Below are 17,042 nucleotides of genomic sequence, written 5' to 3' on the forward strand. Positions count from 1 at the left end.
GTTGCCCCTGGTGCATTCACAGATGATCATGGTTTTGTTGTTGTTATTGTTTTTAAGTCTCTGTTTGTGTGATCCTATAATAAGTGCAATTAGGTGTTAAGCACTATACAAATTTAATTAATATTATTAGTTAGTACAAATGGTAGATTTTCCCAAAACAAACTGCGCAAGAAGATCACAAACATTATCACCATTTTCATGTTTAGCTATTATTTCCCCCTTTTTTCAGCAGTAATACCTTATGTTTTCCTCCTTTTTTCAGCAGTAATACCTTATGTTTTCCTAATTATTTTCACTAGCAGTTTTCACGTTCCTAAGAGCGAGACTGAGGGCTAATTTAGAGCACAACTGAGCTTTTCCGCAGCCAAGTTCATGAACCAAGGTCATTTTTCTCCTGAAGTTTTGTTCGTAAACCGAATAATTCGTCAACCGGGTGGTTCGTTAAACCTAGGTCCCACTGTGCTTTTAAACATAACCTTCTGTAACTCCTCTCTTTATATACCTGTAGGTGGCCAATTTTTCCAGCATGGAGGAGAGTGCTCCCGACCTCGAGGAGAAGCCTTCTCGGGAATGGGATGACATCATCCCCGAGGAGCAACGGCGTAAAGTCGAGGAGGAGGCGGAGAAGCAGCGGGCAATGGATCTCTTCATGCTGCCCAGAAGCAGAAGTTCCAACAAGCGGGTAAGCTTCTGCTTTTGCTTTATATACACAGTTTTGCCTAGACACACCAGTTTGATCTGGTTAAAGAAGACTTATTATGCATTTCCTCCCCTACAATTTAAAATAGCTCCCAGGTGTTTTAATGACACTTACATGTTTCCGTAAAAAACTCCAAGGATCAAGAATTCTAACTCACTTTACACCCTATTTGTTGTCTCAGGCTCAGGCCAATGACAGCGACAGTGATGTGGGCTCCAAGCTCAAGCAACACTCGTCCGGCTCTGACAGTGAGACCGACGATAGCGACGAAGATAAAAAGCCAAAGAAGAGAGGCCGGCCTCGAGCCCGCAAGAACAACGTGGAGGGTTTCAATGATACAGAGATACGCAGGTCAAGTATTTATTACTGTTTTGGTAGCAGTACCGTGGAGTTCTGATGACTCATTTGCCTCCGAATGTTCCTTAATGTGCTACAGGTTCATTAAGGCTTACAAGAAGTTTGCAGCTCCACTAGAAAGGTAAGTGCACACTTAAAAATCGTATTTCCTCTAATAGCGGTCTCCACTCTAATAAACGCAGTGTCCCAATTAATTTCAGAGTAATAAATGACCAACTCACCTCAAATAAAGGCCCACTATTTTATCCCCAGAAAACAAAATCACTAAGCTGGCTGTAATTACTTTTACGATGACTGATAACACAATGTGTTGTGTTGGACATTCCAACAACACACACATCTGTGAAGCTGATATTTAAAGTTGATTTTCAAGAAACTCCATTGGAACTTATTATTAGCACTAGTAGTACATATATATATACATTTGAAATTGACAACAAGCAGGTGATAGTGAACAATTCTACTATAAAGAGGCCGATTGCTTGCTTCCTCCTTTATTCTCTGGGACAACTACTAATATTAAGTATTATGTTGCCCTCTGGTAGCTAAGTTGGCCACACCAGAAGGAGCAACACATTGTCAATGGGCATCGAAATGTGAACGCATGATGCAGCAAACTGTTTAAATCTTTACATTCTATTTAATGATCTTTTTTCTGTATGTTTTAATACATGCCTAATGGATGCTCGTTCTCCATCTAGCTGAGTAAATGGATGCCCTGCGGGCACTATTTGAGCAATTGTGCTCACGAAATTTAATGGGACTTGTAAATTGTCAAACCGTCAAATGCATTGCACTTCCAGTAAAAGATGTTTTTGTCTCCCCAGGTTGGAAGCCATAGCGCGGGACTCTGAGCTGGTGGACAAGTCGATCGCAGACCTGAAGAGACTGGGCGAACTCATTCACACTAGCTGTGTGGCCGCAGTGCAAGAGCACGAGGAAAACCTGAAAGAGAACCCAGTTGAAGGTAAACTGGACGCACTTGTTGCGGACGTCACTTTCCAATTAAAAAAAAACAAAATAAATACCTCAGAGGTGAAAATGCGGCCATTGCAGCTAAAGGTCCCGGCAAACGGCGAGGAATCAACATCAAGATCTCAGGTGTGCAGGTCAACGCCAAGTCCATCATACAGCACGAGGAGGAGTTTGAGCCGTTACACAAAGCCGTGCCGTCCGATCCAGCCGAGAGGAATACGTAAGCAAGCGGCCAATGTATTCGGAGGAAGGAAAGTGCCGCACATACAATTGACTTTGCTCCGCCTTCCGACAGGTTCAAGCTCACTTGCAGAGTCAAGGTCGCCCACTTCGACGTGGACTGGAATGTGGAAGATGACGTTCAGCTCTTACTGGGAATTTACGAGCACGGATTCAGCAACTGGGATCTGATCAAGACCGATCCTGACCTCAAGCTGGGTGAAAAGGCAAGTACAGTACAGGGAACCCATGGGATCATGACACGAATAGCGAAAATCTGTGTGTAATGGACGCACCCCTTAGTTGCCTTAATTAATACAAAGGAAATGGGGGATAATCCGTGGATAGTTGACAGCCATTTTTGCAAACGCTTTTTTAAATCTGTGTATAGGTGAATCTGCACGTGCCGAACCGCGAGAATGCAAGGGTTCACTGTATTTTAAAACCTAAATATACCACAAACTATCATCCACAACAGCATTACCTTTTAAAATAAATGGCTTACAAAAGATTAGATTTAAAAAAAATGCATTGGAAGTACGAGAATGCTGTGCGCCGCAACCCGTAAAAATAACAATTTCTACTTTGCTTTTAGTCATTACATTTCTGAAGCAGTGATACATAGATACACTCATTTGTTTTAGTACATATACAGTGGTACCTTGACTTACGGGCTGAATTTGTTCCGTGAACATGCTCATAACTCAATCTGTATCTCAAATAATCTTTCCCCATTGAAATGAATGGAAATGGTACTAATCCGTTCCAGTCCCCCACCCCCCAAAACATTTTGTACTCTTTTTTGTTTTTGTTTTTTTTGTTTTTGTTTTTTTGGTAACAAAAATTTGTGATGTTCAATACCACTTTTTTCTCAAACCAACATCTTTATTTGCCAAATATGTCCAAAAAACACACAAGGAATTTGTCTCCGGTAGTTGGAGCCGCTCTAGTACGACAACAGACAGTCAATTGACAGAGAACACTTATGAGACATAAAGACATTGAGAAAAACAGTCACTGAGCAATAAAGGATTGCTAGTTATCTGGTAATGCCGGTACAATTTTATTATTATTGTTTTTTTTACAATTGTGCAAAAAGATGCAGTCCTCAAGCACTTAGTGCAGTTTGAATGACTAATATAGCAATAGTCCGGTGCAATGACCATTGTGCAAAGGGCCTCGAGACTTCAAGGAGTGTATGTAGTTTAAAGTGACTAGTAGCGTGATAATCTGGGACAATGTTGATTGTGAAAATGTTGCAGATACTCCTCAGTCAGTGTGCAAGTGGGGCAGATGCTACTCTGGCATGAGCGGCCAGTATTGGTCAACAACAGATATGAAGGTGAAAGTGTCCTTTTCAAATCTGCAGTAGAAGGTATTCAAGTCGTTGGCTAGTGTGCTATTGTTCTCAGCTTGGGTTGATCGTTGGTTGTAATTGGTAAGCGATTGGAATGCATGCCAGACTGATTTAGAGTCATTAGCGCTAAACTGTTTTTCCAACTTTGCTGCATAGTTTCTCTTTGCAATGTTAATTTCTTTAGTCAGCTGGTTTCTAGCTCGATTATACAGGGCCCTGTCCCCTCTCTTGATATGTGCCTTCCTTAGCTTGGCGAAGTTGCTTAAGTTTGGCAGTGAACCACGGCTTGTTGTTATTGAATGTGCGAAATGACTTTGTTGGTACACACACATCTTCACAGAAACTAATATAGGATGTGACAGTGTCTGTGTATTCATCCAGGCTGCCAGCTGAATTTTCAAAGACACTCCAGTCTGTGCAGTCTAAACAGCTTTAGACTGTTCCATCTTTGCTTCATTGGTCCACTTTTTCACTGTTTTCACTGTAGGCTTCACACATTTAAGTTCTTGTCTGTATGTCGGAATTAAGTGAATTAAGCAATGATCAGACGAGCCCAGTGCTGCACGAGTTTTGGCACGGTATGTGTTATTTAGCGTAGTATAGCAGTGGTCTAAAATGTTATTTTCCCTGGTGGGACAGTCGATGTGCTGCTTGTATTTAGGGAGTTCGTGGTTGAGTTTAGCTTTGTTAAAGTCCCCGAGGATAATGAGGGGTGAGTCCGGGTGTTTTTTTAAAAAATTTTTTACTTGTTCGGGGAGCATTAGCAGTGCGGCTTTCATATTCGCTTGAGGCGGAATGTAGACACCAGCAAGAATGAATGATGCGAACTCACGAGGCGAGTAGAATGGCTTACAGTTCAAAAACAGTGACTCCAAATGCGGACTGCAGTGTGTGCTGAGCTCCGTGATGTCCGTACACCAGTTTTCTTTGATATAGAAGCATATCACGCCGCCTTTTGTTTTCCCCAATGATTCCATGTCGCGGTCTGCCCGGTGAAGATGGAAGCCGGGAAGCATGACGGCGCCATCGGGGACAGCCTCACAAAGCCAAGTTTCCGTAAAGCACATGGCGGCGTAACGTCCAAAGTCTTTACTGGTCTTTATCAGAGGATGAAGCTCGTCCATTTTGTTGGGTAGGGAGCGTAGATTCGCGAGGTAGATCGACGGAAACGCCAATCTGTATCCTCTCTTGCGGAGCTTCACCTGGATGCCGGCTCGCATCCCTCTGTGGCGCCGCCTCCATCTCCATGCGCCAAAGATGGCACTGCTGCTTCTGTGAGTAACTCTGGGGAAAAAACTGAGCGGATTTGCGAAAGTTGGTGAAAGAAAGTCCGGAGTAGCCTCCTTGATGGTTAGCAAGTCTCCCCTTGTGTAAGTGAGTCGTGTAATGTCTCCAAAGACGAACAGAAAACACAAAAACAATACTAGAGAGCGTGTAACCGAGGCGTCCACGCAGGTAGGTGCCATCTTGATAAAAACCAGTATGAGTATTTACTCTTGAGTAGTCACCAATACCAAGTACCGATACCACTAGTACTATTGATACATGAAATTACAATGAACACAAGGACAGATAATTCCGGGAAAAAACTGTCTTTATGACGCACAAGATGATTTGCCCATGTGTCAAACCGCCGCAGTGTAGCGCTGTGACCTTCACTTCAACTTCACTGAATGTAATCTTTTGGTTTTAAGTGGTACTCTGTGTAAAACGTTTGCCTACCACTGTTACAACGTAATTTTAAAGTTATAACTACAATAAATATTTGTATGAAAAACACATCTATGACATAAATCAAATGAGAAACCATAATAAGTATGGCATTGACTGAGTGTGGCAACATATTCTTACACAGCTGTGCAAACTAGTTCTTCAACGTCATGGACTCCCTGTAATTTGTTAGCACTATGCAATATCAAAAGCCAGTGCAAAAAAAATCCCAATTAGATTTGATTTTATCCGTTTTTGTGTTTTACCCGCACAGATCCTCCCTGACGATCCAGGCAAGAAGCCTCAGGCCAAGCAGCTGCAGGCGAGAGCCGAATATCTACTCAAACTGCTCAAAAAGGAACAAGACAGCGCAGATGTGTCAAAAACAGGGGACGAGGTGAGCCGAGAACCAACAGCTTGTTGCTGCTGTTGCCGCCGTATTTCAACCCATGTCCCTCATCATTCGCCACCAGGTCAAAGTAAGGAAGAGGAAGCCTCGGGTGAAGAAGGAGAAGGTTGTCAAGGATGAGCAGGGCAACAACATCTCCTCCCCGCGCTTGTCCGACAATCCGTCAGAAGAGGGCGAGCTCAAGGTCAGTAACAGAGAACTTGGGCTGGATTCGAGTTGCAAAGGGGTAGAACACATGCAGAAAATTTCAATTAGATGTCCTTAGGAAGTTAATATTGGGATATTTGAAAGTATTCCATATCAGAAATTTTCCTAGTGGAATTGTGGGTCATTTATTTTTTGTTTTTACCTCTCGAAAAAGAAATGAACCCCCCCACCCCAATTGATTTGTACAGGTTATAGGTCACATCGGTCAAAAAGGTTTTGAAATGATTTATCTTGGTCTTGGTTTTTTTATACCACAAAAAATCTGACACTTGAAACAGGATTGTGTAGACTTTTTATGTCTAATGCAATAATTATCTAACAATGTCACATTTGAGCAGGAGGAAGGAGCAGAAAAATCCCCCGCCAAGAAACGACAGAAGAAGAAGGACAACAAGGAGAACAAAGAAAAGCAAGGAACTCCGAAGAAGGAGAAGGAAGGGGACAAAGAGAAGAAGGCGAACAAAGCCAAAAAAGAGAAGGTAAATTCACTTTTGTGCCCTTTTTTACATTGGCCACAACATAAGGCACATTTGGTCAGGGTTAGGATTAATCTAAATAAAAACCCACACAAGCGCTGTTTGCATTAATTCTGCTTTGAAAAGTCTCACTTGAAGCCCAGCAAAGCAGAAGATTGCTGCAACTTTGATTCGGCAGTCTTGGAATCTTCTCTGTACAACTATTAATAATAATAATAATAATCATCTTTTATTGTCATGAACATGCATGCATGCACACGAAATTTGTTCTCTGCATTTAACCCATCACAGTGAACCCATACACATGTTAGTGGAACACACTGGAGCAGGGGGCAGCTGAAGCGCCCGGGGAGCATTTCGGGGTATCAGTGTCTTGCTCAAGGACACCACAGCCGTGAGTCCGGGGGATGTTGGCGGATGGTCCAGTCGGGGTTTTGAACCTAGGTCCCCCACGGTGGCAGGCGATGATCTTAACCATTGGGCCACGGCTGCCCATTTGTAGCATTCAATCGAATTATCATCCTCGCCCACACGTTTTGGGATTAATTTTGATTTTTCTTTTTTCAGGGGAATCCCCCCACCCACCCAAAAAAACAAAAAACTGCTGTATGTCCAGCAACACAAACCTAAATAAACAAGTTTTTGTCATTGTGTCAATTCAGGTCAACGGTCAGTTGTCAATTGCTTTTCTTCCGTCTGGAAGTACTTTGGTGCCTGTTGTTTACAAACCTTATGAAAACTAATGATATTCCTGTGTAAAAATTATCATAGGTTTGAACTGCTGCGTTTTAATGTGCTAGTTTTGCATGTTTCAGGCGAAAGGAGCCAAAGGGAGGAAAAGTCAAGGACCCGTTCACATCACGGCAGGCTCTGACCCCGTTCCCATCGAAGGAAAGGAAGATGACGAACTGGACCAGGAGACTTTCAGTATTGTGAGTTTGAAATGAGACGAGCCAACTTGTTGTATGGTTTGGATGCATGTGTGGAGTTGTAACAAGCTCATCAAATGCGTCCAGTGCAAGGAGCGCATGAGGCCGGTCAAGAAGGCCCTGAAGCAGTTGGATAAACCGGACGAGGGTTTGTCGGACCAGGACCAGCTCCAGCACACGCGCACGTGCCTGCTGAAGATCGGAGACCGGATCACCGAGTGCCTTAAAGCCTACAGCGACCCCGAGCATGTGAAAACATGGCGACGGTAAGATGGTTACACCGCGGTTGCTGTGCCTTCACTAATTGCACTTGGGTGGAACATTTCTGGTAAATTTCCATGAGAAGTAAAGCTTGGGAATTTTGGAAAGGTATCATATTGAAGCAGATGTACAGTGGTGCCTTGAGGTATGAGTGAACCCATTTACGAGTTTTTCGATATACACACACACACACACACACACAGTATATAGACATCTGAGCAAAAATTTTAGATACAAGCAGTGTGTTGGCAGTGAACTAAACTCGACTTTTTTATGTTTTATTTATTTATTTATTTATTTTTATTGACACTCCCAGTTGAAACTTACTCTTAAACTAAACATAAAACAAAAAGAATTACACTTGTGTTTTAAACCACAGAAGTTTGCCTTGGAGTTAGTTAAGCATAATCTTAGCGAACAATGCGAAACGCCATAGATGGGCTAATGAATAGCACCAATGTTGCGGTGTTATAACCCTTTAAGCGACGGATATTTGCAAACAAATGGTGGAGTAACACGTTGACAAATAATATAACGATACAAGCATATATTCATTATCCTCTGCAAAGAACGACTAATATTCTGCAGTTAACTGAGGAATTGCGACCATTTATTTTATGTGTATCCGAATGTTTGTATTATGCTGTCCCCAGGTGGACAAGTCGCACCAACCAGAAGGAGTGCCACATTGTCCATTAATTCTAAGCACAAAATGTGACAAAAGGTTTAAGTATTTGCATTCTATTTAATTATGTCATTACTGTATGTTTTTATAAAGTGCAATATTATAGTTTTTTTTCTTCTCAAAAACCACATTACCTGGAAGCTCGAACGGATTAATGGCATTTCCAGTCATTTCAATTGTGAAAGAGGATTTCAGATAGCAGAATTTTAGAGTTAAGAGCATGGTTATGGAACGAAATAAACTCGTAATGTCCTAAAATGTCGCGGCACGGTGGCCGACTGGTTAGAGCGTCAGCCTCACAGTTCTGAGGTGCGGGGTTCAATCCCCGTCCCCGCCTGTGTGGAGTTTGCATGTTCTCCCCGTGCCTGCGTGGGTTTTCGCCGGGCACTCCGGTTTCCTCCCACATCCCAAAAACATGCATTAATTGGTGACTCTAAATTGCCCGTAGGCATGACTGTGAGTGCGAATGGTTGTTTGTTTCTATGTGCCCTGCGATTGGCTGGCAACCAGTTTAGGGTGTACCCCGCCTCCTGCCCGATGAAAGCTGGGATAGCCTCCAGCACGCCCGCGACCCTAGTGAGGAGAAGCGGCTCAGAAAATGGATGGATGGATGTCCTAAAATGTCTGAAAAAATACAAATATTGTGATATTGCGCCCATATTGTCCACATCTAATGGTCAAATTTAATCAAAGTGGTCTTAGAATTGTTGTGGTCTCAGTCCACCCTCAGGCATTTTCTGTAGTGATACAGATACTCTACTACGACTCATACGACTAATAATATAACGCCCTACGTGTTTTCCACAGAAACCTCTGGATTTTTGTGTCCAAGTTTACGGAGTTTGGCGCCCGGAAGTTGCACAAGCTCTACAAAATGGCCCAGAAGAAACGCTCACACGAGGAAGAGGTAAGTGGCTCGCAAATGCATTATCTTCATCTTGTGCGTCACTCTCCTCATCCTGGCATTGGGCTCCGTTCGGACCCTTCTAGAAGGAGCACAAGAAGAAGGACGAGTCCTCTGGTAGAGGAAAATCTTTCCGGGCGGATGCTTCGGCGTCCGGTCGAGACGCCGCGGGTCCGCAGTCGGCTTCGTCTCACTCCATGCAGTCGGCCCCGCACGGACACCACCGAGATTACAACAAACGACACTTTCCCAATGATGGTAATGTCCTCTTGGAGATGATTTTTTTTTGTCATCGGGCAGGTACAACGTACAGGTAATGCGGGACTGTACGGACGCATCTTAATAAATTAGAATATGGTGGAAAACTATATAATGTTTACCATTATATTTCAAAATGTTTTCTTGTTTTTTTACGTTATTCATGGAAGGGTACGGTCCCGAGTGGGGTATTATGGTACATAAACAAAAGAATGGGATTTTCTTGGAACTAGAAATGGAACTAAAGTGTTTGTAATCTTAACAGTATCAATTTGGATCGATCAGAAGCTAAATGATGGTAAATGTACTCACAGACCGGGGGGACTGGCAGCGCAAGTACAACCACCCGGGCAACAGCAACCAGTCGTGGCAGGGCGAGCGTCATCACCCGTACGACAGCCACCGCTACAAGGACCACTACAGCGACCGGCACGCCCACGGTGACTCTTACCGCAGCTCGGGCGGCTACCGCAACAACAGCTCGCCGCGCAAGAGGCCCTACGACCAGTATGGCAACGACCGGGACCACCGGGCGCACCGGCCCTACTATGACAGGTAAACCCGACCGCGTCATCAACTGACGTGCGGTGCTGACTCCATGTTGGACCGCAAAAACCTGATGTGTCATAAAGAAACAGGAAGTAAAAGTGCATGCAGGACATGTAAGACCAATACGGAATAAATTTGCTGTGGACTAATGGACTAAATAAGGTACTGTATCAAAAGTACTCTGTAGTTTTCTTTTCCCACACACGCACACACAAAAAATACTCTCACAGTAAACGTAGAAGTACTGATTTAACTCATTTCCTCACGTAAAAGTAAAAAAGTACAGCCTTTGAAATGTACTTGAAGGTCCCCTTCCATCACTTTTTGTCCGATTGGTCATTAATGTGTAAATAAGCTTTGCTGCGATTAGTTCGCTCATCTTCCCCAATTTAAATGTGGAAAACAACTCATCTCTGATTGATCCATATTGACTGCATCTGCGAGCGTCACTCAAGAAGCTTGGGGCGGCCAAGGATTCACCATAACGTCACGTCCTACGATAATGCTACGTTTGGACTACGCAGGAGTGGGGTTACTGATACACACTGAATGCTCGCTTGCTTCCTATGCGCCACGTTGATATGCAGGTCAGGTACTGGAATGTTAATGGGCAAAACTACGTCACACATTCTCTGCGATTTCAGCTCCACCCGTGTTGCAAGCCTTATGCCGTTTATTGCCTTTTTGCATTCAGTCGACAAACCACATACGTAAAGTATTCAGACCCCCTTAAATTTTTCACTCTTTGTTATATTGTAGCCATTTGCTAAAATCATTTAAGTTCATTTTCCCCCTCATTAATATACACAGACCACCCCATTTTGACAGGAAAAAAATGAATTGTTGGAATTTTTGCAGATTAAAAAAGAAAAACTGAAATATCACACAGCGATAAGTATTCAGACCCGTTGCTCAGTATTTAGTAGACGCACTCTTTTGAGCTATTACAGCCATGAGTCTTTTTTCACACCTGGATTTGGGGATCCTCTGCCATTCCTCCTTGCAGATCCTCTACAGTTCTGTCAGGTTGGATGGTGAACGTTGGTGGGCAGCCATTTTCAGGTCTTTCCAGATATGCTCAATTGGGTTTAAGTCAGGGCTCTGGCTGGGCCATTCACGAACGGTCACGGAGTTGTTCTGAAGCCACTCCTTTGTTATTTTAGCTGTGTGCTTAGGGTCATTGTCTTGTTGGAAGGTGAACCTTCGGCCCAGGCCTAGGTACTGAGCACTCTGGAGAAGGTTTTCGTCCAGGATATACCTGTACTTGGCCGCATTCATCTTTTCTTCGATTGCAACCAGTCTCCCTGTCCCTGCAGCTGAAAAACACCCCCAAAGCATGATGCCACCACCACCATGCTTCACTGTTGGGACTGTATTGGGCAAGTGGTGAGCAGTGCCTGGTTTTCTCCACACATACCGCTTGGAATTCAGACCAAAAAGTTCGATCTTGTTCTCATCAGACCAGAGAATCTTATTTCCCACTATCTTGGAGTCCTTCAGGTGTTTTTATTTTTTTAGAAAACTCCATGCGGGCTTTCATGTGTCTTGCACTGAGGAGAGGCTTCCGTCGGGCCACTGCCATAAAGCCCCGACTGGTGGAGGGCTGCAGTGATGGTTGACTTTCTAGAATGTTCTCCCATCTCCCGACTGCATCTCTGGAGCTCAGCCACAGTGATCTTTGGGTTCTTCTTTACCTCTCTCACCAAGCTCTTCTCCCCCGATTGCTCAGTTTGGCCAGCACTAGCGTTCTGGACATCCCAAACGTCTTCCATTTAAGGATTATGGAGGCCACTGTGCTCTTAGGAACCTGAAGTACAGCAGAGATTGTTTTGTAACCTTGGCCAGATCTGCCCCTTTCCACATTTCTGTCTGAGCTCTTCAGGCAGTTCGTTTGACCTCATGATTCTCATTTGCTCTGACATGCACTGTGAGCTGTAAGGTCTTACATAGACAGGTGTGTGGCTTTCCTAATCAAGTCCAATCACTATAATCTAACACAGCTGGACTCCAATGAAGGTGTAGTACCATCTTAAGGATGATCAGAAGAAATGGACAGCACCCAAGTTAAATGAGTGTCACAGCAAAGGGTCTGAATACATATGGCTGTGTGATATTTCAGGTTTTCTTTTTTGATAAATCTGCAAAAATGTCAACAATTAATTTTTTTTCTGTCAATATGGGGTGCTGTGTGTACATTAATGAGGAAAAAATGAATTTAAATTATTTTAGCAAATGGCTGCAATATAACAAAGAGTGAACGATTTAAGGGTTCTGAATACTTTGCGAAACCACTGTTGATGGATAGAAACTTAAAATATGTCACAGCCATTTTGACCTATGTTAAACTGTAGAAACAAATGGATTCTGATGGAAGAGGACCTTTACGTATTATTACAAGTCTCTTACAGTGGTACCACTTGACAAATAAAAAAATGACAGAGGTTTTATTCCTAAAAATTATATTTAATATTGTAACCCACTGCAACGCGGCATGGTGGGTGACTGGTTAGAACGTCTGCCTCACAGTTCTGAGAGCTGGGGTTCAAATCCCGGCCCCGCCTGTGTGGAGTTTGCATGTTCTCCTCGTGCCTGCGTGGGTTTTCTCCGGGCACTCCAGTTTCCTCCCACATCTCAAAAACATGCGTTCTAGGTTGATTGAAGACTCTAAATTGCCCGTAGGTGTGAATGTGAGTGCGATTGGTTGTTTGTTTGTATGTGCCCTGCGATTGGCTGGCAACCAGTTCAGGGTGTACCCCGCCACCTGCCCGAAGATATCAGGGATAGGCTCCAGCACGCCTGCAACCCTTGTGAGGATAAGCGGCTCAGAAAATGGATGGATGGATGGATGGAAGCCACTGTAACATACACAGTTTCAACATTGACACTGTGCGTAATATTGGAATCTACTGAAGTACAGTAATGAATTACTTGTATGTCATTAGTTCTTACCACTGCAAGTAAGTACACTAAGTCTAAGTAATCTTTTATCACAGTGATTCTGTGAAGTGTGGTACGTGGGCTCCCTGTAGTGGTATGTGAAAGAATCACTCTGAGTACAGTTCAGTTGTATTTAACTTTTAAGTCCAATACGTTTGCATTTAATCTTTAAGAACTGTTTGTTTGTAAGCATATATTTAGATGCAATTTTTGTTGAACTTTTATGTGCAATCTACTAAATTCTATAAAATATAATATAAACCTCTGTAACACACAGTTTGAAACTCTCAACTCAACTTAAATATATAATAGTATAGGAAAATAAAAAACTGTACTTAAAGAATTATTCTTTTAATATGTATTGCACAAAAGTTAAATAAGAAATGTACCTAAATGTTTGAAAACAAAGTCCTAAAAGCTTCAATGCTAATGGATTGCAAATTAAGTTAAATACAACTGAACTGTACTTAACAAATGTACTGTACTGGATTTATATATATATATATATATATATATATATATAATATATATAATATATATATATTATATATATATATTATATATATTATATATATATATATATTATATATATATTATATATATATATTATATATATATATATATATATATATATTATATATATATATATATATATAAGAAGTTTAAGCCACTATAACATTATACACAGTTTGAACATTTAGTTCAGTGATTCTTTTGTGTACCAGTAGAGGATGTACCACAATTTGACAAATCATTAGATTATTAGCTTCAGGTGCAACGTGAACTTACCTGGGTCCATTTTGTCTCCAGGCACCAGGACCCCAAAAGAAGGCGTCCAGACGACTTCCACTCCAATTACCACCACCAGGGACGCGACGGCCCCTCTCAGGACTTCCGCCGGATGCCAGACCACCGGCCTGGCGCTCCGCCAAGCCAAGACCACTACGGCAGACACTTCTACCTGGACAAACCCCCGCCGCCGGACCCACGCTCCCTGCAGTGTCAGAAGTCGCCACAAGACTCTCTGTCGTCACCGCCGAACCCCAACGCACCGGCCGAACCCGCCTGGAACAACAGGAAGTCATAAACTTTTGGACCGGACCAGTCATAAGCTGAGGGCAAGCGGACAGTGTTTCCTTCAAAGACACACGACAACCATCCTCAACGAAAACTGGATGCTGTGGAATGGATTCTTAGTCCCATGGACTACTTTCTAAGGGTGAATTTAGGACACAGTGAACACTTGACTGACCTTAAAGTGCCTGATGTTTTTTTTTTGTTGTTGTTTGTTTTGTTTTTTTAAACCACAACAAGGAGCATTTTTGTTAATTTCTGCGTGTTTAGCTTTAAATGTCATCGGACAATGTGAGTACGAAAGAATGTGTCATTGCGTGCACCTTTGTTTTTTGCAGCACTTGTTAGAGAAAATTGTCGGTAAATTCCATGGGAAGTTAAAATGGTGAACCCCCAAAAATGATTATTGGTGGTTTATCCCCACTTATTTAATAACTTTCTTTTTTTTTTTCTTCCCCAATACAATTATAATGGCCGTCAATGATCTGCAGATTTTCGCTATCACTGGGATCCACTGTAATTCTCTTAAATTCTCTGAAATTTCCCTGAAAGGTTTCCAGACTCAGTGTCAGCGTGGGGGGGTGGGTGGTAGGGGGGGGCGCATGCTGCCGTTTGATATTTTTGTTTTCTGTCAACAACTAAATCATTAATCCATCTCCTGTACCAAAACATGCAAAATAGCCTGTTATTCAGTTTAAAACACCTGATTCCCATGGAAAGTTCCCAAAAATGGAAATTTCCAACCCTGGCATTTGTTGAAAAATGGTGACCAAGCCTGCAATCACAGAACAGTAAATGACTCCACTGCATTTACTCCAGGGCAGTGTATATTAGAAAAATCTCCGAAAGGCACAACAACAAACACAAATATCACAAAAAGTACTGAAATAATAATGATGATGATCTTGTCTCAATATCCTCACAAATGTACTTTTTGGGTTCGTTTAGTTGAACACAAAGCTGTGATTCTGTTGTATGAATGGTAAAACACGGGTTCATTGTACCTTCTGCCATCTCATGGAAGCGCATTGCATTGTTTTGCTTGTCACTATACATCACTGGTATAGCTAGATGAACCAAGATGCATTATTTGTAGTAACTCAAGTATAATTTTCGTACCAATTAAGTAGCTAATTTCTCACAGCGGTTGGGACTCCTAAGAAAAATGTTTTTGTCCAAACTACTGAGGAACGCCCCGCCCCCTCTCGTGAAAAAGAAATGGAAGAAGCAGTATTTATTGCAACACTAGGATGACCCTTTCACTATTAATGATTTAATGTGTAATTGTGTGTGCTTCATGGACTATCAGCATCATTTTAAGGACATTTACTCCCAGTGCCAAATGTGCCCCTCCCTTTTGTGTTTCCCTTTTTTCGCGTTTATCTTGTTTGTGCCTTCTTTGTGTGTGGTATATTATAGTAGTAGTCATCTGTGCACACGGCTGTGTGAGGGAGGCTTGCCGATTAGTATTTATATCAAGGGTGATCCGGAATATATGGTGCGTTTGACCCGGCCTGGCGGCATGCTCATCAGGGACAGGTTCATGGTTCAAATTTAGGGTTGCAAAAGGAGTGGAAAATGTACATGCGAAGTTAAGCTGGAAATTTTGGGACATAATAACCCTAGACATTGTTTTGTCATAAGAAGACAGCCATGCAAAACTAATACAATTAACAAGCATGACATTTCAACAGATTTATTTGTAAGTACAACTTTGTCAAGTTTTAAATGTCTTATTGAACAATCAGTTCTTTCGTTAAAGAACAAATCAAATCCAATCCATCCAAAAATTAACAAAAATGCAACCCCCTCCATTCAAAAATACCAACAAAATCCCATTATGCTGATTAACTATATTTTAAGTTTCATATTAAGCTTTGTGAATTTTTGGTTTGTTCCCCTAAATATCCACGGAAAGTTTCCAATGCTGAAAATTAAGCATCCCTATTCGAATTTGGTGGCAAGAACCCTAGAATGAGTTTGATCTGCGAAGGTGATCCTAAGATAGGTGACTTCCTGTGTCTTTTGACTTTTTTGTGGGTGTGCTCATGGCAGACATGCCTAGCAAATTTCATGGGGACTGAATTTTTTGAAATATTAGTATAAATATTAATCTGTAAATTTTCACCAAGATGAAAATACCTGATGAGTTTTTGAAAACCCTGAAAACAAAGTATTTTCAAGTGGGTCTTTGCACTGTTAGAAAAAAAAAATCCACCATAAATGCTCCTAATATATAAGAAACGTGTATTAATTACAACAGTCACTTTTTAAAGACAGTATAGAACGGCTCAATTACGTGGCAACTGTTGAAGGGACCATTTATCTCAGCGTTAATCAAGTATTATGCGTGGTAGAAATACAAAGAACAAGTGTTTTCTCCTCCTCTTCCTCCTCCACCACGTCAAGCAAGCTCCAGTCCTTGTATGATACGTTCTCAAGTCTAAAATAATTTATATTTGTGACAACAACCACTCTTAATGAGAAATGTTCTTCTTGTACATATGTTTGGACATATGTAATAAAGTTTGTTACACAAAAAAAGGACTTGAGTTTGAGTCCACTTGTTGTGATTACACAATGACTTTTCAAATAAAGATGATTCTGAAAATGAAATGAATGGAAATGCCATTACTCCATTATTTTCAACCTCCAAAAAGTACCAACAACGTTTTAGTAATGTTTTTAATATGAAATAGCACTCTGCAATCATCATCATAGAAAACATACAGTAATACTCTAACAATAGCATGTAAAGAATTCACAGTTTACTGCTACTTCTAGTGTGTGTGCCTCGGCCACCAGGGGGCAGTGTAACATACACCCATGTAAACGACGAAGGCGGTCAAAACTCCTCAGTATATCGGCCACAGTAATTAGTCGTTCTTCGCAAAATATGAATATATGCCTGTAAGTATTATATTGTCTGTCTCCACTTAGTGTTTAACTACTGCACCATTGATGTTAGTGAGTGTTAGATGTTAGCCCATTTATAGCATTTTTGCATCGTGTGTTAGCATTACGCTAGCAGACTT

General features: G+C 41.9%; 1 protein-coding gene across 4 annotated transcripts in view; it reads left to right on the plus strand.

Annotated features, from left to right (window-relative positions):
* Positions 1-16,633, plus strand: part of chd2 (chromodomain helicase DNA binding protein 2) — a 39,565-nt gene extending 22,932 nt beyond the window's left edge. For all 4 annotated transcript variants that reach the window (XM_061773288.1, XM_061773290.1, XM_061773289.1 and 1 more), the window contains 15 exons: positions 509-682; positions 882-1,051; positions 1,137-1,178; positions 1,885-2,024; positions 2,114-2,252; positions 2,328-2,478; positions 5,593-5,715; positions 5,792-5,911; positions 6,273-6,413; positions 7,226-7,342; positions 7,427-7,605; positions 9,093-9,192; positions 9,276-9,447; positions 9,762-10,002; positions 13,744-16,633. In XM_061773288.1, the coding sequence (XP_061629272.1) occupies positions 509-682; positions 882-1,051; positions 1,137-1,178; positions 1,885-2,024; positions 2,114-2,252; positions 2,328-2,478; positions 5,593-5,715; positions 5,792-5,911; positions 6,273-6,413; positions 7,226-7,342; positions 7,427-7,605; positions 9,093-9,192; positions 9,276-9,447; positions 9,762-10,002; positions 13,744-14,020 (2,286 nt within the window). In that variant the 3' untranslated portion in view covers positions 14,021-16,633. The remainder of the gene's footprint in view (positions 1-508; positions 683-881; positions 1,052-1,136; positions 1,179-1,884; positions 2,025-2,113; positions 2,253-2,327; positions 2,479-5,592; positions 5,716-5,791; positions 5,912-6,272; positions 6,414-7,225; positions 7,343-7,426; positions 7,606-9,092; positions 9,193-9,275; positions 9,448-9,761; positions 10,003-13,743) is intronic.
* The last annotated feature ends 409 nt before the right edge of the window (positions 16,634-17,042 follow it).

This window comes from Phyllopteryx taeniolatus, chromosome 5 (genome assembly GCF_024500385.1).
Source record: "Phyllopteryx taeniolatus isolate TA_2022b chromosome 5, UOR_Ptae_1.2, whole genome shotgun sequence".
NCBI classification, from domain to species: domain Eukaryota; kingdom Metazoa; phylum Chordata; class Actinopteri; order Syngnathiformes; family Syngnathidae; genus Phyllopteryx; species Phyllopteryx taeniolatus.